General features: G+C 42.7%; 1 protein-coding gene across 1 annotated transcript in view; it reads left to right on the forward strand.

Moving 5' to 3' along the window:
* ACSF2 (acyl-CoA synthetase family member 2) overlaps positions 1 to 21,259 on the forward strand; it is a 652,634-nt gene that overhangs the window by 257,887 nt on the left and 373,488 nt on the right. Inside the window, exons 3-4 of the mRNA XM_086930824.1 lie at positions 7,144 to 7,272; positions 11,924 to 11,977. Of these exons, the coding sequence (XP_086786950.1) occupies positions 7,144 to 7,272; positions 11,924 to 11,977 (183 nt within the window). The remainder of the gene's footprint in view (positions 1 to 7,143; positions 7,273 to 11,923; positions 11,978 to 21,259) is intronic.

Here is a 21,259-nt window from a genome sequence, read left to right on the forward strand (position 1 = left end):
TCTGAATGCAAGCACCGTCAAGTATTCCACCTGTGTTTTACTGAGAGTTGACTTGAATTTGGGCAATCTGACTGTGATTCAGGGATCCCTTTATCAAGGTACCAAGGAAGCTTAAGGTGCCAAGGAAGTTTGTACCCATGTTTACTGCTTTACACTAAGTTCAGAATGCAGTCAAGCTGATCTTGATATCATATTAAAAAAAAACTGTCTAATATGGTTAAGGAGACATTTCGGCTGATAACAAAATACAGACCTCCAGTGTTCGTCCAAAGGAGAACAGTGGGAGAAACAAAGCGAGTTTGGAACTTTTTTCTCCTCTGGGGCACATTGTGGCCATGGGCACATCCAAGGGGTAACTTCCATTTAGCAGCAGCATACTCTGGAGGATGTAGAGGTAAGAGTAATCCCTTCTATTTGGGTAAGCTTTGAGGGCAAAATCAGGTAATTTGCTCACGCCGTGTGCATTCAGACAAAAGATGTGTGGAAAGTAAAAATGATTCATGGTTTCCAGACAGATTTACAAACCCAGTCTCATTGAAACAAAATGTTATTGAAACAGACGTAGAGATGATATTATGAAAGGGGCAATTTTTATGTCCTCAGAATTCCTCTACAACATTAAATACCTGGCTAACTTGCAGACATGTAACTCTGGAGTGACTCTATCCCTAAAGATAAATATTATTGGAGTTCAGCTGGATTGCACACCTAGGCATAACAGATGCACATCTGATGATGCAAATGTATACTCCATACCATGAGTTTCTTCACTTTCTTTGGAAGGGACAGTTTTACAAATTCAAATCACTAGTGCTCAAACTCTAATTCATGCTGTTGGGCTTCACTAAGTTAGTGGAGCATGTGGTTGAATCCATGAGAGCGAGAGGAGTTTCATTACTTAACTATCTGGACCACATAATCATTATGGCCCAACATTGAATGATTCGTCAAATTCAAATAAGACCCAGTAGACAAATGGAGTTCCAGCGTTTATAAAAAATTCTGTGGCAATGACATTTCAGTTTATTTTGACCAACATAAAAAGCATAACTCGGAAGCTTTCTAAAGATGAATTGATTTGCCTCAAATTTAGTTCATCGGAATCATGAGATTGCCGGCTTCATCCATTCAGACTATTTTCCTTTACCTGCTGCATTAAAGGTGTCTGCAGCAACTGAAGGCCCTGTACCTCTGCCAAGGTTGATCTTGGGGTGTAAATACAGTCCTATGACTGCTGTAGAGATGGCCAGCTAACGATGATTTATCAAGAAAACCTATATTCCTCAATTACCTGTTATTATGCTTAATTTCGTGCAAAAGGGTGCCAAAAGTCTGGACGTTTGAATTTGGACAGTATGATGTTCAACCTGGAAGGGTTATCATTTACCATATCAATAAGGGCTATGTTCAACAATTGATGGATTACATACCTGAGCTTCCCTGTTATTAGTAGTTTGTTAATGTGGAAAGAATAAAAGGAGGCAGTATAGAGCTCGCCGAGCTAGGCAAAATCCTCATCTCTTTTAGTCATTCATTTACTCTTGGATCTTCTTCAAAGACCGCGTGTTCGTTGAGATGAATTACACAAATACCATGTAATTTGGAACCTGTTCAGTGAGAGGAGAAGCAACACCGGAAATGATGCCAGTAGATTGGAACATACGAGGTCATCCAGTTGGTCGACTGAAACTAGTTGAAAAAAAATCCACTTTCAGCTGAGGTATGGATATAGGGACATTAGTGGTAAATAAGCTTTAAGAGTGCACAATCCTTGCCTTCATTCTTATGTAGTATATGAAAGACCACTGACTTTAGTGCAGGAAGATATTGGTTTCATTAAGAGCATTTTTAGCAATACGCATGAACCCCATTGTATAAATTTGAATTGAGATATGAATTATCTTTGATTGTAAAAAATCGCATACATTTTGTTTTGTGGATGTATTGCTTATATAGGCAATGGGATGAGTTTATACCTCTTTTTGTAAATAGAATATTTTCAGCAGCACTTGATCTTTCTGGAATTGTTGCCCAGGCCACTATTGCATTTGCTAATAAATTAATATAAGGGGCCCATATTTTGATGTCAGAATGAAAAGATTCTCCGGGACTTTATCAGGGCCTGAGACCTTCTCACTTTTTAAAGATTCGATGGCAACCTATGTGTCAGAGATTGAAAAGGACAAATGCTCAATTGGTGGCTAGTTGTTGACACTCACTGGTGTAATAACTTTGCCATGTTAACTATGCACCCACGGTGCAGTATGTGAATATAGGTCTTCGAAATGATTGACCCAAATAGAAAGAGAAATTAAGTGGTCGCTAGAGATGTTACCTTCTCTGCTGCCATTGGCCATGATATGCCAGAATGTTTCTCTAGCTTTAGCCTTAATAAGGTCTGTCAAATGTGCCTCCGCCCAAATCAGTTTGCTTGTGCTTAAAGTATGCTTGTAATTAGACCTAGCTGTTAATATTACACACAGGATACAAAATCTTATAGCTGTAATAAGTATACATTTTGCTTTAGGTCTTTGGTGTACCAAGGGTTATTCTTTGGTGTTTTTTTGACAGTACCACTAAGCATGTACAAGAAAAATTCCTTTCGTTTGGTGACCAAAATACAACGAATCTCCACTCTACGACACACTACTCCACTGTACACCACTTCACTCTACGCCTCTCTAATCTATGCCAATCTATGCCACTCCACTCTGTGACCGTTTACTCATATAGGCCAATAGACCGAATTCAGGCTCAAGATGCCCATTTTAGAAGCCAAATGTGGCTTTATTTTGTCTGTCTCCTGCCTGAAATTGCCTCTGCCTCAATAGAAGTCAATGGAGGAAATACATTCTCGCAATTCTTTTTTTATTTCTTCAAATCTCCCTCTTTCCCCTTCTAAAATGTTAGCATGTATGCATACTCCACTTTACACCCCTCCACTCCACTCTACTCCTCTCCACTTTACTCCACTGTACCCCACTCCACGACACTCTACTCCCCTCCACGACACTCTACTCCCCTCTTTGACACTCCACCCTACCACACTCCACTGCATGACACTAGTTTTGGGCATGCTGAACATTAGCCACGATGATTTACAACATGGCTAAACTACATTGGCTAAACCAATAGCTCTTGCATAGGCAAGACCTATTGGCTTTGGCAATGCTTGTTCTTCCCTTACTGACCACGCACCCTGGTTCGGGCACTTCCTCTCGCTTCTGTGGGTCCTGTCTCTTTGAACTAATTCAGGGGCACTGCCTCCCTCTGGACATCTGTCTCCCCCCCCCCCCCCCCCTCTTTCTGTTTTTCACGTGTATCTGAAAGCAAACCTTTTCCCTTCATAATCTTATTAAGTTGCCCGTTACCAAGCCTGGTTCTCTTTTTATTATCCACTTAAGTACTCTAGTGTGTGTATTTTGGCCCGGCTTGTTCTGAAGGCCCTCTGGAAGAGGCACAATAAATTGGCACATTCAATAAATAAATGCAGCCACTCCTCCCCACAGCACACGCTGTCCTGTGAAGCTGTCTGTGCCAATGCAGGAGCACACAGCTCTATCTCTGGTTGCTATGACGTGGTAATCTTTCTAGACACCAGGCCCAACCTGCAGTTTATGTATATCACCATGGAGCAACATGAACTGGCTCGATAGTGTAAAGACTAGAGTATCGCAACCCTAACCACACACACCATAAATACAGATTATAAAGTGCCTAGCACTGGCCCGCTGTCGGGTTGTCCTGCAGTTTGTAGCACTGTAAATCAAAGATCACGTGACCTCTGCATTGTGTCCTATCTACATGGGTGCATGATTTCTTGAGAAGGTCAGAATGTCCTCAGTTTTACATAGCTTCATAGCGGATTTCCTACATCAGTTAAATTTGCATATCCTGCTCAAGATAGTTGGTCCTCACCTCTGACAGTATTGTCAGCCAATGTCTGACCAATGCTATTTAGCATTAATACTGCATGGTCTGATGTCAAAGGAACCTTCAAGATGGCGGCGTTGTCGCTTCACCGTTATAGTGGCCCACACCAAGGGTAGTTTTTGTTTTCCTATATTTTCACGCACTTAAATGTAAGAAAGACGGGTAGACACACAACGTGCTTTCTTCCCACCTTCCTCTCGAAATGAGTCTGTACCTAATATTAACGCATTCCCCCGTGTGCATCTTATCTTTTTGAATGTTGTTTTATCGAGAAATCGGACCATTTAGACTAAAGAAATGGTGTTGTTAAAAACAATAAATATTTCCAACCCCTTGAATGTAGCAGCACGGAGCAACACTGCTGCACCTCACTATGTTTGCATGATGGGTAGTATGTCTTTTATTCTGGTGCCATTAGAAATCAGTCTCGACCACATTTTCATATTCCAGTGTGTGTTTGCCGAGCCTATGTACTAGATTGTGTAGTAAAATACAATTAAACTAACCTTTTAAAATGTCACAATTTCCAAAGTCTCTGTCGAGAAACTCCTTATATTGTGCATCCCTATCAGATGCCTGCGGATTGAGCTGAGTAGTCATGTGTTACGTGTACTGTCTGCTTATTTCCTATAAGACCAGCACCTTTCCTAGCTTCCACCTCCCCTCTACCGGGTTGAACAAATAAATATGAATACAGCATTTCTGCCTTACTTGCTGCGTGGAAATGTTAGTCCTACAGAAGAGAAAACGGAACATATATTAAACTCTGTATCAAACAAGATTTTCTAAAAACGTGGTCATTGCACTATGTAAATAATTACATCATGTTATAATGATTGTAACGGCCTCGGCAAATGCATTCAGTCTGGCTGCATCACTGCTGAAGTAACTGATGTCATTTTAGACAAAAACTTGGGAGAAATGTGTGCTCTTGTGCAATAATAGCCCCAGTGCAAGAGGTTACAACGTGACAGATCACCAGAGTAACAGCTGAAGACATTCAATAGCAGCTCAGAGTCATGCTTGAGGAGACACAGTTCCCACTTTCTGGGATGAAAACAACCAGAATTCTTGCAAATAAATAAGAAGGGCGCACTGAGTTAAACTAATGTGTGGCATGAAATGGTGCGCAGTGGCCAAATCTTTATTAACTCACTGCATTTCTTCAGGTTGAAGGGAATTGTTATGTAATGCAGATTTGTAGAGCGTGCGCACTCCACCCGGGAGGGTATTCTGGTGCTGAAAAGGTGCGAGTCTAGCCAAACCTGGGGCCAAGTCGGACTACTCAAGAAGGCAGGTCTTCAGCTTCTTGTGGAATTCAAGATGTGAGGAGGGGGCTCTTGTGTATAGCGGCAGGGAGTTCCACGCTATAAGAGCGATGTAGGAATACCCAGTGCTCATCCTTCCACCATGAGTGTACACCTCAAACCTATCCTTGTGTGGATGTGTCTTCCTCAGCCAAATAGGTATCTCTTATTAAGTGAAGACTTAGTTTTCTTCAGCAGAGTAGCACTAGACTCTGCTAGTCTTTTTTTTAATCCCTGAAACATTGTCAAAGCTCACGGAGTAGGTCTCTGAATAACTATATGTATTGTACTTTGCAAGAAACTTATTCCTTGGTACAGAATTCTTCAAACACCCTTCCTTATAGCAATGCAACAATATTTTGTTTTCTTGGAAGATCCCTCTTTAGCCAAACACAGGGTTTGTTAGGGTATGATTTTCTCGCATTGCTATCATCCTAAATCTCAGGTAGGTTCTTTAAGACAACATTACGTTTATCATATGCCCCATTGCAGACCTGCCAACATACACGGTGCAAGCATGTGGCACACGATTTTGGCTCCCTTCACAAGGGCACCCAGTGAGAAGCCAAAATTACATGATGGCAGCTAAAACAAGCTGAAAACCATTGTAAACACTGAATTTCCAGCTCGTAGGAGGCAGTAACCTGCGGATGTCCATTAAAGGTGTGAAAACCACCCAAGACATCGACTGCCTAGATAGCTTTTTTGGGGGGGGAGGGGCCTTGGTGAGGAGTAACGTTTGTCTTGGGCCCACCCCTCCTCATACTGTGAAATTAATTTATTCGTTTGCAGGCATGCCATTGGCCGCTGAATGAAACTGGTGGTCGTGTAGTGAATGACGTAACAGCTGTTTCATGAATTGCACTATAAAAATATGGTCCTCATTACTTGCTTAGGTGATCCTACCTGTGGTAATAGTACTAAAAATGGCACCAGAAACCTTTCATTCCTAATAGAGCATAGAACCACAGCATCTAGATATTGTAGCCCAGTGGTTCTTAACCTGTGGTCCGGGGACCCCTCGGGAAAGCAACGCCTAATTGGACAGTCTATGGCTGCCTAAAAAATTAAATAATATGAACACATTTCTAAAGTGAGCATAAAAGAGAAATAAAAGTGGAAATTTTAAAACGTTCTGTAAATGTGAAGGAATTTGAAATGAGATGCTAAAAATTAAGTTACTGTCCTCCGATTTGTGGGAGCAGTGCAAGTGTATTGAACAGAACATAGTATGGATGATGGGTGGCCTCCTCTTAATTTAGAAAAGCTTCAACCTTCCCATTTAAATTATTCTTTTCATATTTGTTTCTAAATTAGACAAAATATTTCAGTATTTACATATTTGTTGGAACAATTCTTGTTTCCGTATTTTTGTTTTAATGTTTTGCCGTTTAAGGCATCAAAGTTGCTTATGCCGGGGTCCCTGCGTGCCAATAATGACTCCATTTGGTCCCTGGCTTCCAATAATGATTGAGTGATGGTTCCCGGACTACAGTAATGATTAAGTGGGGTCCCCAGAAGTCAAAAGGTTAAAAATCTCTGGTCTAGCCCTTATCAGTTTTCTTTCTACCCAACTAGAAATGAAGTATTCATGGTCAAAGAACAAGATAATAAAGCCCTAAAATATTGTTGGACTACCAATCTTGTTGTGATTGGGTGTTCAACAATGCTTGCAGTGGTTATGCATACAAGTCATATTTGGCAAAAGAGAAACTTTGGAATTTGCGGGCAATGCCATGCTCTTCTTGAGACGTCTCTATCTGAAAAATACGGTGGCCTATGTGCCTTTTTATGTTAGTAGGGCCCAGTGCTGTCGTCGTGACATTTTCTGCGAACTGAGCCCTGTGCTGGCTGTGTGTGAGCAATATCTAGTTTTCTTATAATCTTGTGTTTTTCTTATTAGGTGGGCGAGTTAGCAGCAGGGCTGCTTGCCGTGGGCTTTCAGCGGGGTGACCGCCTGGGCATGTGGGGACCTAACAGCTACGAGTGGGTTTTGATGCAGTTTGCCACAGCCCAAGCCGGCATCATTCTGGTAAGAGATACTAGCTGCACTTTTATTGTTTACTGACATACAATCAGTCATGTACAGTTGTCATGAATAAACTCTTAATAAATCACTATTTCAAGCAGGCCACCTATGTACAGACATCGCACAACTTTGCCAATGTTGCTTTAGTTGTTGCTTTAGTCCTGTAAGCGATCTAAGAGCTTAATTTCAGCACTTTGGCACCAATTAATTCATATACTAATTATGTGATGTAAGCAACTGTTTTGGTGCCTAGGCCCCACCAGGCAAACGACTGCATGAGATTCGATGAGGTTGTTCTTCAAGGTTATCTCAAAAGTGCATGAATAACATAACAAGCATTGGCATAGCCAATAGGTCTCACCTTTGGGACCTTATAAGTATTTAATTATGCAGCACAATATGCTTAGTGCAACAACATCAACTGTTGCATGGCTAAACACTTCTAAGGTCTCAAAGGCGAGACCTTTTGGCTATGTCAATGCTTGTCTGTTGAGCTTCACTTGTGATGGGCCACTGAGACCCTGTGGATATGACCTGAGGGAAGACATTGTTACACACTGACATAAGCAACGGATGCTGTATTTCTGCTAAATGTGAAGCATTGAATAAGGACGAAACAGTCCGTGGGCCCTTGCATATTCTACACATGTATAGTACACATGTACACTACACACACGTTACAACACATATATATTACTAGAAACATATATTACTACACATATATTTCTAAGCACATTTATTACTACACACGGGATCAGTTGCTTTTAAAACTACCTCTCATAGGTAGGATAAAATGTGCTTCTTGAGCTGCGTCCTTTGTCATCCCCTGCTTCTGTAATCCCAAAAGTCCCGTCTTAAAGGGACCCCTCTGCACTGCGTGGCCATCTCGTGCTGAGCTAAAGTAGACCAAGTATTGTATGAACACATTGGGACTGTATGTGGGCGACAAGATGGGCCCTCCAGGTACAATATGAATGACCTATTCACATTTAGAAAGGCACATACCACTCATGTGTTACGCGTTATACGATTACTGTTGATGTATACTGAAAAATGCATGCTCTGTGTCAAAATTTGGGAACTGTTTCCGCGATGGTCTCTTTTGCCCATAATATCTAAAAGAGATACTTTAAAAAACACACATTACGCACCTGCTGGGAACGGATGTATGACGTTACAACGCATACTTTTACCACGCATACCTTTACAACGCGGTATTTACAACAAATATCGTTACAACGCATAGCGCTTAGAGGTGCTGGATAGTGGTAAGTTTAATTTTCTATTCCAACTTCAGTCCCCGTGGACACTAGGGAAAGTGTTGGATAGAAAATTAAACGTATTCCCTATCCTAGAGCGCCCCCAGCGCAATGCGTTGTAATGGTATGCGTGGTAATGCCTGCGTTGTAATGGTAGTGCGTTGTAAAAACTTCGTTGTAAACGTTGTATACCGCTGGGAACCTTTTCACAAGTACCTGTTGCGTATGGAGTTTTAAAGAAACTCACATTTTGTGAACACATATTTACCATGAAGTGGGTGTGCTCTAAATACTCAGAAATCTAAGTGTCTCTTAAAGTGGTCTCCATTCAGTCCACGAATCGAACGAAATACACCAGTAAAGCAGGGAAATTCGTACAGGTTTAAAACAACAACATAAAAAAATTAGAGTTACAATTCTTTAAGCAGCCGAATGGGTTAAAATATGCTCGCTTTGCCTGCTCAGATTACAATGAGAAGCCTCTTCTTTCCCAGCAGGGCTGTGTTCACACGAGCCCTTAGATCTACCGTGAGGGGGTCAGTATGTGTGTCCCAGCCAGAGGTGGATACTGTGGCAATGGAAGCAGAGAAGGGCTGGGCGGACTTGCAGGGCACTGTCTAGGAAGATCCAAGCTGGTACCTAAGCAGGGCGGCGTACACGGAGGGGCTAAACAAAGGTGTCCGCGTGGTGGTGCGAGCGTGCACGCGCAGTCTTCACTTATAAAGCACTGCACTCATGCCTGTGGTGTGCCTCTGCTCGCTCCTGCAAGGTGGATGCTGCCCCAAGCATGAGTCCAGTGCTTGAAAAGTGAAGACCGATGGCTAAAGGCCCTCCTAGAGCAGCGCATGCACGCTGCCTAGGCGATACCTAAAAATAGGCCCTTGTTGTTTTAAAGCAGAACTTTTACACACACACGCACACAAATATATATATATATATATATATATATATATATATCACAGTCCAGCCGGTAGCCGTGCCATCAATACCAGCACAGAACCCAGCGCGTAGATGCAGAAATACGCCAGAGCCAGTCTTTGGTTATTCACTGCTTTATTAAATTATAAAGTGCAGGGTGAAACTGCCGAACAGACGCGTTTCGGACAAAGTGTCCTTGCTCACTGTTATATATATATTGGATATTAGATCACCCAAAAACATAGAAGTAGGAAATCATCCGGCACTCCAAGGTAGGAAAAAAGTCTTCACTTTATTTTACAGGACAAGGTATAACATCAACGCGTTTCGGTAGTTAAGCTCCCTTGTTCACGATATATATATATATTTGTGACATGGCAGTGTAAATAAATGTGGCCTAATTTTCACGGTATTTAGAGCAACTGTACTAATAAACATTCATACCTTTATAACTACAGGGCAAAGGTTAAAGTCGAGTTTATTACCACAGTGCATGAGAAAAACCTTTTCCTGCCTCTAAGGTTTTGGTTAAGTACCTTTTGTTGAAACAAATACAAATAAAAAAATACCATATATGCAGATGCACAGACAGGACAACTTTAGGGTGGTGTGACAGGTGCAGCCATACCTGGCGCTGAGCAGAGGGGCGCTTTCTTTAGAAGAAATGTATGAGTTTAAAACCCCTTGCTGCCAGTTCCTTTTGTGTCAAACCGTGTTAAAGCAAGAATAAAAATGTCAAGATAACTCTGGTGATTAATGTTTCCTCTGGAGAGAGATGGAGCTTTGTCTAGTAGCAATTTTGACAAATCAAAAAGTAGTGCAGAGGGTTAATATATCGGCTGCAAAAAAACATGCACAAAACAGATCACAGAACTGTATTTTTTTGTGGATAGCTCCGTGGGTTAATGCTTTTGTCACAGAGATCCTTTTACTTGCAGTTCATGAGTTACAAACATTACCAGACTCTCATTTAAAATATACTAACTTCTAGAATGGGTGATGCAATTCCTACCCTGCAACCCTCATTGTCTTATGTAACATTTCCTATAGACTGATTTACACAAGTCTGTGACACCCTACACTGAAAAGAGAAGAATTCCTGTGGAAGCACAGTTCAGCTGCCCTCACCGTGAAGCCAAGGGAATTCACAGGGAAAAGTGTTTCTAACTGTTCAGTGTGTCCTGCTGGAGGATATACCCTCTTCCACAGAGAGACAGTATTGTGTCAAATGTGTAATGGAAATATCTGATGTTCATCTCCCCTGGTTACTGCCATGCCGTCCCTTACAAAGAGATTGAAGCAGGGACATGAGCAGCTCCACTGCATTTTGATTCTACTTATTTATTTTTCAGCAGTTTTACATAGTGTGTACAAGACCCAGTGGGTGGCTGTGGTTCACAAAGGAAGTTTCATACAAGCCAAAAAAGTAATGTAATAAACTGTGATTGAATTAAACAGCGTAATATGATTTATAATACAAAACATGGTAAATTAAGACCATGAAATATAATGCAAATATGTAGAAAATGTCCCTTCAAGTGAGTGGAATATACAAGATGAGTCGTTAAGTGGGGTCAGGAGGTTTCTAAATATTACAGTAAAGCGACAAAGAGGGAGAAAAGAGTACACAAAAGCATAGCAAGGAGGTCCAGTCTTGGCGGTTACAAATGACCCTTAGCAGTTGCCCATTTAGTATCAGAACCAACTGAAAACTGGATGGTAGATTTCATCCCCCTTCCATGTAGAAAAGGCAGATGATAGAGGTCAGTGAGTATCCTATGATAGTCTTCTTTCCGACTCATTCTCAGCCAACTCTCCACCTCATACCAGGCTGCAATGATTTAGGTGGTGGGATGTAGTCACTGGCTGCGTTGTAGTGGGTGGTGCACTCCGGTGTCTTTCCCTCATTAGAGTGTGGGTTACTGAGTATTCTGGTGGACCAAGGTGTCCAGTGGGTAGAACAGGTTTATTGTGAGGCTTCATGACAAGGGAGCAATACGGTGGTGAAAAGAAAAACTGGGAGGTGGGCAGACAACCAAGGAGACCTAGAGGCCTTAGGTGGAAGAGGTCCAGAAGAGGTTGATGAAACTGAGAAATCATTGGGATGATGCCTGGTACGGTTGAGGGGAAGCACCATCTGGGATGGGAGAAAACGTAGAAAATACCGTCCCAGCGCATCGTGGGACAACAGACAGGTGGAAAGGCTGGGGCAAGAAGGCTTTACCCCGGTAGGGCAGAGTGGAGGTGCAATGAGAGAAGCGGCCATAGGGTTGGGCTCTAATATGCCAGGAGCATATGGCAGGTGTAGAGAATAAGGAACACAGGAGTTTACTGATAGGGATACACATCATTATGTAACTCTACTGCTTGGTGTTTGTCTGCTCTTTGTGTTGAATGCCTTACCTTTGATAGGTGTCTATATTTACTCTGTTTGCTCGTAATGATATTCCCCTTTGTCATTTATTTCATTCTTCAAGGTGGCTGTGAATCCTGCTTACCAGCTAATGGAGCTGGAGTATGCACTAAAGAAGGTAAGATCATGCTATCCTTCATTCAGAAATACAAATATCTTAAAGTGCTAGAATCAAAAGTTTTACAAATGCAAAATAGCTTTAAGATCTTAAAGTGATTTTTGAATGACATGCAAAACACACAGTACTTTACGAACACTATGCTTTACGGAAGTTAGAGGACTTAAATTGAATTACGTGCCTGTCATGGGTATGTCAAATAAACAACCTTTTTAAGCAATGGAAATTGAACTATCTCTTAACCGCAGCCTCTGAGGTGGACACTGTGTTATCCAGTATGACCTTGCTTTATTGGACTATGTTTATAACTGATATAGTAACCAAGTTAACTCAAAGTACACAACGGAACCATAGTCCCCACAGTGGTATATTTTATAAGCCAACGTGGTTTACTTATGAGCTGATGCTAAAAGAAAACTTATGTAAAAGTCTCAGTTAGTTATACATATATAATTATAAAGTTATCCACATTACTGAAATTAAATAATAATACAAGGATTATAAAACACGCTCTGTAGGATGCAAAACAAATCTATAGGTATTCCCATTGGAGCAAAGAATTGAATTAACATGACATAAAGATTCGAGCACGTTTTGGTGATTCATTAAGTCTTTTGATAATCTTTAAAATGTGCTGGTAACTCAGTGAGTTGAAGAAGCAATGAGCTTGTTTCACAGTTCATTGACTTCTGATAACAACACAAATAACTGCCTTATAAATTGAAAAGGAGTTAACTATAATCAGACATAGCCAGGCCCATAATTTTAAGGCTACTGGGCTGAATGGAACTCCTTAAACTTCTTTTGGTCAAAATGACTTACTACATCGCACTCCTGCATAGTTAATTAAGGGACCCCACCTGAATCCTAGAAAGGATCAACTTTACATCTGACCTTTGAAAATGCAATCCCAGTAATCCCAGACACTATAGATTCATTACTGTGTTGGATGCCATTCAAATATCTTAGCTAAAATGATGTTGTAACACCTGGAAACCTGGGTGGAAGATCCTAATATGTTGGCATTCTACCAGACCGGCATCCAGAGGGGGAATGCTGCTATTGACAGCATTCTCACTTTAAACATTCAGGCCCTCAATTCTCTAGGACAGCAGCTGTATGCTCACTTCTTGGGTTACTTTGCAACATTTGACAGAGTGAATATATTCTGTGGAGGAAATGAGAAAAGTGGAAGATTCAAAATCGCAATCTACACTATGATATTTTGTAGAATGGCACAGATGTGTGGTGTCTAGTTAATGCAGGAGACAGGTCTAGGTTGTCTGATTAAAAGGTATACCACATTGGTATTGAATCAGGGTAGTTTGATGGTTCCACTATAGTTCAGCTTGTTTACTATCAATATTGGTGTGAATTGATCAAGAGGAACATTGCATCTGAAACTGGTGACCCAGCACATGCTTCAAGATATTGCAGATGCATTGATATTGGCACAAACCCGAAAGGTCCTACAAAGTGCATACATGTATAGCTGTGTTTGTGTATATTTCATAATATTATGGGGAGCATAAGTACAATTATATGGCTTATTCCTTTGTATGGGCACTGGGCGGATACTAAAACAGTAGGCAAGCTACAATTATCTGAATGTTTTACAGGAGGCCTAGGCTGCAAAGGAAGGAGTTCTATGAAAATGAATTATGGAGTCATAACTTATGCTGGGAGTGTGTGATCTAGTAGAATGTATAGCCCTTTAGATATTCGATACTTAAACTTTCAAAATAAAAATGAGCCTTAAGACTTATTTCTGCTGTCTCGGTGTACATCACCTTGTGCCCTAAAGTTCACGATTCCCAAAATCGTGCTGGTTATATTTCCGACTTTATATCAAACATTACTTCACCTTGGAAAATCACCAGAGAGATCACTTCTGTCTGTTTTTTTATGGCTAAAACCATCTTGACTTGACAAAATCCCACCTTAGGGTAAAAGAGCACTGGACTTCCAAACATCCCACTAAAGTCTCTAAAGATGCTGTGAAAGAAAAATAAATAGTAAGAATTAGTCTCTCTTAGCACGCTTTGAGAGACTTCACACAGCTTGGATGTTTAGCTGCTTAGAAATGGAGCATAAGCTACAAGTGTTTCTAAGCAGTCCATTGACCCAAACTATAAGACAACTTTTCTGTGGGCGAGGTTTTTGCAGCTACATTTCATAGATAGTGGCTGCGAAAAAGCCCCACAATTAATTGTAAATGTTGTTGTTTCTAAGGTTGCCCAGTGGAAGCCATTGTGCACATCCCCTACATTTAAGAAGGAACGGCATTGGAGAAAAGAAAGAGTCTCAAAGTTAAACTTATAATAAGACTCCTAAACCAAGCAGTGACAAGAAGCGAAAACTTGCAGTTAGTGGTGGCTGTGACGAAACTTTGGGATGCATTAGAAGCAAAACCGAAATGTAAATATACCGCCCAACATCTAATCACTTGTTTTCTTTCTTGTTCAAATCAGTATCAGCAGTTCATAATATGTGTATTGCTATTCTTGTTTTTTATAAAATTATCTCATCATTCTTTTGTTATTGATTCTTCGTTGACCATTGTTGTGACTAAGTATATGTTTTGGTTTTTCTGTCACCTACGGTTTTCTACCTATAGTCATTTTTAGGTCGAGCTCGACCTGCATTCAATGAGAAGCATTGATTGCTGTGTCTGCTCGGAACCTATTGTCAGCCGTTTCTAGGAATGAAGACACGAGTCAGACACGCGCTTTTGCAGTCTCAGTTTTGACCGCGGGAGCGCGCTTCTGAGCCGCGCTTGCGCAGACAAACTCACAGCCCCTGCTTTCGTTTCCCTCGCATGCATTGACGGCGCACACACACAGACACAGCCAGCCCCCACCCCTCTGCATGCACACACACACACACAGAGCGCGCACACATACACACGCTACCGCCCCCCAACCCCCTGCACACACACAGACACGCATGCATACACACGCCGCCGCCCTCTGCCCTCCCCCCCACACAAACACACACACACGGTGGTTGGGTGACACGGGCAGCTGCCCTCTGCCAGGCTCACAATGAGCGAGAGGGAGGGGCTTTGCTTATCCTTACCGGGGCTCTTCAGATTGTAGTGGGCTTCCATGGCTGCGGCTGCTGCTCTCACGGATGCTCGTGGTGTGCCGGGTTTATATCGGTGTTCCGCCGCCCCAGCTTTAGCCCTGACGTGGCACCAGGTTTGTGGCCCTGCCCCGGTGCTCACACTAACGCTGCAAGCTGCGGCGCCCGGGGAGGTGACGCAGCTCCAGCCTCTGACTGTGTCCTTCAGTGCAGCGCCGACATAAAAAAGGGACTGGTGCGGCGGAGAAAGTGCAAGCGAAACTGCAGGAAGGGTAGGCGGAGGCCTCGAGCGCGCAGACACTCAGGCCATCTTATGAGAAGGAGGCTTCCTCTTCAAGTACTGTTCATCATTGAATTGAAAACAAGAAAACAGATTTTTATTATGCATCTGGCTTTAGGTAATCGCTACTGGCTGCGCTGTCATAATTGTAATTATATTTACAACAAGGGGTGGTGAGGGACAGAGTCTCTGAATTAAGCAGAAAGCTCTCACCCAGTCAAGAGATCAGGGCTAGATCCAACACCGTTTTTTAGCTCACTGCACCATCCCAGTTTCAGAACCTGGCTGTATGCAAATTAGTCTGTTCCTGTCCCACTGCATGATGGGAACAGGGCAAACCAAACTACAAAAGCCAATTCTTACACTGGGAAGGAAACAAGCTCCCGGGGACCGGTTTCTGGCATTACAGCCGTCTTCGGCCCGGTTTGTTGAATCCTGATGGTGCAATGAGCAAGGGTCTCACATCTGAGAATACCCTTCCACGCTTAGGGTGGACAAAAATATTTACAACAAGGTGTGGTGAGGGACAGAGTCTCTGAATTAAGCAGAAAGCTCTCACCAAGTCAAGAGATCAGGGCTAGATCCAACACCGTTTTTTAGCTCACTGCACCATCCCAGTTTCAGAACCTGGCTGTATGCAAATTAGTCTGTTCCTGTCCCAGTGCATGATGGGAACAGGGCAAACCAAACTACAAAAGCCAATTCTTACACTGGGAAGGAAACAAGCTCCCGGGGACCGGTTTCTGGCATTACAGCCGTCTTCGGCCCGGTTTGCTTGAATCCTGATGGTGCAATGAGCAAGGGTCTCACATCTGAGAATACCCTTCCACGCTTAGGGTGGACAAAAATATTTACAACAAGGGGTGGTGAGGGACAGAGTCTCTGAATTAAGCAGAAAGCTCTCACCCAGTCAAGAGATCAGGGCTAGATCCAACACCGTTTTTTAGCTCACTGCACCATCCCAGTTTCAGAACCTGGCTGTATGCAAATTAGTCTGTTCCTGTCCCAGTGCATGATGGGAACAGGGCAAACCAAACTACAAAAGCCAATTCTTACACTGGGAAGGAAACCAGCTCCCGGGGACCGGTTTCTGGCATTACAGCCGTCTTTTGCCCGGTTTGCTTGAATCCTGATGGTGCAATGAGCAAGGGTCTCACATCTGAGAATACCCTTCCACGCTTAGGGTGGACAAAAATATTTACAACAAGGGGTGGTGAGGGACAGAGTCTCTGAATTAAGCAGAAAGCTCTCACCCAGTCAAGAGATCAGGGCTAGATCCAACACCGTTTTTTAGCTCACTGCACCATCCCAGTTTCAGAACCTGGCTGTATGCAAATTAGTCTGTTCCTGTCCCAGTGCATGATGGGAACAGGGCAAACCAAACTACAAAAGCCAATTCTTACACTGGGAAGGAAACAAGCTCCCGGGGACCGGTTTCTGGCATTACAGCCGTCTTCGGCCCGGTTTGCTTGAATCCTGATGGTGCAATGAGCAAGGGTCTCACATCTGAGAATACCCTTCCACGCTTAGGGTGGACAAAAATATTTACACTTTCTCACTGCTCCATCAGGATTCAAGGGAGATAAATAACGGTGATGGATCAAGCCCTGATCTTTGGACTGGGTAAGAGTGGTCTGCTTAATTCAGACACTCTGTTCATCACCACCCCCTTTTCTGAATCGTTTTTGGCCACTATAGGTGTGGCAGGGTATACTCAAACATGAGTCCCTTTCTCACTGCACCATCAGGATTCAAGCAAGCCGGGCCGAAGAAGGCTGAAATGCCAGAAACCGGTCCCCGGTAGCTTGTCTCCTCTCTGGTGAAGAATTGGCTTGGTAGTTTAGTCTGCCCTGTTCCCATGATGCACTGGGCCAGGGACAGACTGATTTGCATATAGCCAGGTTCTGAGCTGGGATGGTGCAGTGAGATAAATAACGGTGATGGATCAAGCCCTGATCTTTGGACTGGGTAAGAGTGGTCTGCTTAATTCAGACACTCTGTTCATCACCACCCCCTTTTCTGAATCGTTTTTGGCCACTATAGGTGTGGCAGGGTATACTCAGACATGAGTCCCTTTCTCACTGCACCATCAGGATTCAAGCAAGCCGGGCCGAAGAAGGCTGAAATGCCAGAAACCGGTCCCCGGTAGCTTGTCTCCTTTCTGGTGAAGAATTGGCTTGGTAGTTTAGTCTGCCCTGTTCCCATGATGCACTGGGCCAGGGACAGACTGATTTGCATATAGCCAGGTTCTGAGCTGGGATGGTGCAGTGAGATAAATAACGGTGATGGATCAAGCCCTGATCTTTGGACTGGGTAAGAGTGGTCTGCTTAATTCAGACACTCTGTTCATCACCACCCCCTTTTCTGAATCGTCATAATTGTAATTGACATTCGAATATGTTTGCCGCTTTAGTAAGTAAGTAAGTACCCATAATATTTTTATAATAGGGATATGAAGGGCTTTTTTGGTAATGTTTCAAGGTGTGTGACGTATACGCAGATAAATCACATACTTGTTTTTTTTATCTGTCTCAGTGTCACTGTGTGTGCGCTAGGGCCTGGCCAGTGATTTATGCCATCGTTAGAGAAATTGCATTTGTTGGCATTCTGTTGCCCTATTTTCTCCATCCTAGCACAGTAGCAATATTTGTGGCTTGCTGGGGCCAACTATGTAAGCCCCTCCCTGTGTGTGTGGTACCGCAGTAGGGTGAGCAGGTGTCCCGGATTCGCCGGGGCAGTCCCTGTTTTTCAACCGCTGGTTTGGGTCACGTCCCGGTCTGTAGAGAGGGCCAACTCCAAACAGTGAGAGCCGCTTTTTTAGGTGTTCCAAATCAGCGCTAGTTCGTAGCTGTTACTAGTAAGTAATTTAATCAATCGGTATGATGCTGGTTTTGAAAATTACATTTTATTTAATTTCTTAGTGCTTTTTCTGTGTGTTTGTGTTGTTGAGGGTTGTCCTTCTTTGCCACTTCCTTGATGTACAATTCTAGTCCTTCCTCTGTGTTTTTGAAATGTCCCGGTTTTTCAGTCGCATGATCTGGTCACCCTCTGTGGTAGGCATCCCCGACCAGAAGCTTCCTATTGGTTCTGGTCGGGTTCATTGCAGAGGTGGGCGGGGAGTCGTGGGTGTGGTCGGCCCGCAGGAGCAGGGTTGATGCATTCCTACAGGTTAGTAAACATCGATGTGATGTTTGGTGCCACAACAATTTATCTTAAGGGAACCAGGTGCGTACCCATTCATATTAGTGCAACAGGAGCAGTGGCACTGGGGCCTGTCGATACTGGGGACAAGGCACTACACCACAGTTATGGTTGCATTTTACAACTGAACCATTGCACCCTTGCTACGCCCCGACCCAGCACTGAAAGGAGCATTAAACATATCACTAGAATGTAACCAGGTAACCTATAGGTTACACATGCATCTCTGCAGTTGGTTCCTCAACCCATTGAGCGGTCTCCCTTAGAACAGAAAGTATGAGCTCAGTTGCAGGTTATATTCTGGGATAGCAGCCTGCAGAATAAACTGATAAGTCGATCATACCTTAAGCTGTGTAGCAAGCACATTACCCCTTGGGCCCCAAGTCATCGTTCCAATAATACATGGAGAGTTCTGTAAACCAGAGAAAGCATGGATATTTCCTGGATATGATCAGATAATGGCTAAGCCAATGTATACACTTTTAAACATATGTTCCGCATCTTTTACAAGGACAGTCATTAGCCAGACGCTCCAGTGACCTATTAACGTAGCAGTAGAGAATCTACATGAGAGTTAAGAAAGAAACAGATCTCTTTATTAATCATTCATGGAAGAATAGTTGGGACGAGCAACAAACGGAGCAATATCCTTTGAAGCCATGCACAGACTCTCACAGACTCTCACTCTCTCACTGACACACACTAACTCTCACTCACACTGACTCTCTCACTCACACTGACTCACTGACACTGACTCTCTCGCTCTCACTGACAGACTCTCCCACTCTCACTCTCACTAACTGACTCTCCCACTCTCTCACTCACTCACTGTCACTAACAGACTCTCACTGACCGACTCGCCCACTCTCTCTCACTCACTGACTGACTCTCCCACTCACTGACTCACTCACTGTCCAGACTCTCACTGACCGACTCACCCACTCTCTCTCTCTCACTGACTCTCCCACTCACTGACTGACTCTCCCACTCATTCTCACTCACTGACTCACTCACTCTCAACACATATTGTTTTACAAATGTAACACGTGTCACTTTTGCGAATGTTTAAGCTATTGGCATTGTAAATGACAATGCTATTAATGTATCTATTTTCAAAACCAACACATAAATAAAAAAAGTGTCATTTACAATGCCAATAGCTCAAACTTTAATAATGCGAGACCTATTGCATTGCAAATGCTTGTTGTAATTTGTTATTGTAGTTTCTTTGTTTGCTTTTGTTGTGGTGGAAATATTTACAGTGGATTTTATTGTCTATAAAATAACATTTTTGACTTACTAACAAAAAGGATAACAGAGTTTGGCCCAGAAGGGGATTAACAGACATGTGATTTTGCTGATATTATCTTCTGCAAAGTCATGCTCACTTATAAGAAACGTCTTCCGGCAGATACACGTGGTGTTGCATATATTGCTTTCTATAAGTTGGTCTGTGATACTAGGGACTGGTTTCTTCTAGCATATCAGATGATATTGGGGGTATTGAGTTCGGATTGCTAGGATGAAATATTGTAGGTACTGTTTTTTTAAGGGGTAACTGGTTTTGAATAGCATGTAATAATAATAGTATTTTTTTCTTCTAGATATTATTGTCAGCCACAGTAGAGATGCTTGTTCATTTTTCTGACTTTGCTGTGAATAGTAATTTGGATATCATAAATTGCACCAGCATCTCCTTGCACGAATTCCTGCACAGTCTGAGAAAGTGATAATTACATCATGATTATTCTAGTGTATCATAAACTTTACTCGTCCTGTCAAATTGTCAGTTTGCCTGGAGCAGGAAATGTGTTTCAGATGTATTAACTGCTGACTGATTCCTAGCAGGGTGAACCTGCTTGGAAAATGATGTAATCTCTCACTTAAGACACTTCAGCAGTGCTTCCTGTGCCAAAATATTTGTTCTGGCTGTCCTTTGTTTTTCCTGACTATATTTGCAGAGTACAACTTCCTACATTGTACTTCCTAGTATTTCCTTTCTGTTTTTGATCTAGTCTTGTATCTATGCAATATTTTGCTTTCTATCTGTTTTCAGGCTTTCCTTGGCTGACTTGGCAGCCCCCTGTTCTGTTCTTGATATTAGACTACTTAGCAGTCGTGTTTCCTCTTCATCCTCTACACCGTTTTTGGTTTCTTGCAGCTTTGATGTTTCCTAGTTGGTCTAATTTCGGAGTTATTTGGCAATATTGCTTAAGATAGCTCACCTGATTCATGTCTGAACTATTGTCAAAGTACAGATTCTTGGTGGTTGGTTATTTTTTTGTTTCTATGGTTTTGACGGGGTATTAATGTTCACGTTCAACGGTTCGGGCGAGAGATGCTTCATGGGAAGAAGGGTAGGGAAGGGGGTAGAAGGAGTTGATGGAGAAGTACCGATTGCAACTCCCTTGCTAGTTATGTTTTAGTTGACTTCCTCTTACATAGAACAGATCCATATAATCCACGTAACCACATTGCACTGCACACCACCCTGTAGCAGCCACTACTAGACAGGTCCCACTATATCCTTTTGTGGAACGTTATTGGGTTTAACGACAAATGTAAACGGGGTGCAGTCATCAACTATGTTAAAAAACTAGGCAAGGATGTCCTCCTACAGGGAACACACTTAATGGGTAATCATAATATGTTCCTGGGTCGACATGCTTATGCGCGGGTGTATCATGCGGGATATGCCAGGGGAGCAAAGGGCATCG

The sequence above is a fragment of the Lissotriton vulgaris genome, chromosome 7 (genome assembly GCF_964263255.1).
Source record: "Lissotriton vulgaris chromosome 7, aLisVul1.2, whole genome shotgun sequence".
NCBI lineage: Eukaryota > Metazoa > Chordata > Amphibia > Caudata > Salamandridae > Lissotriton > Lissotriton vulgaris.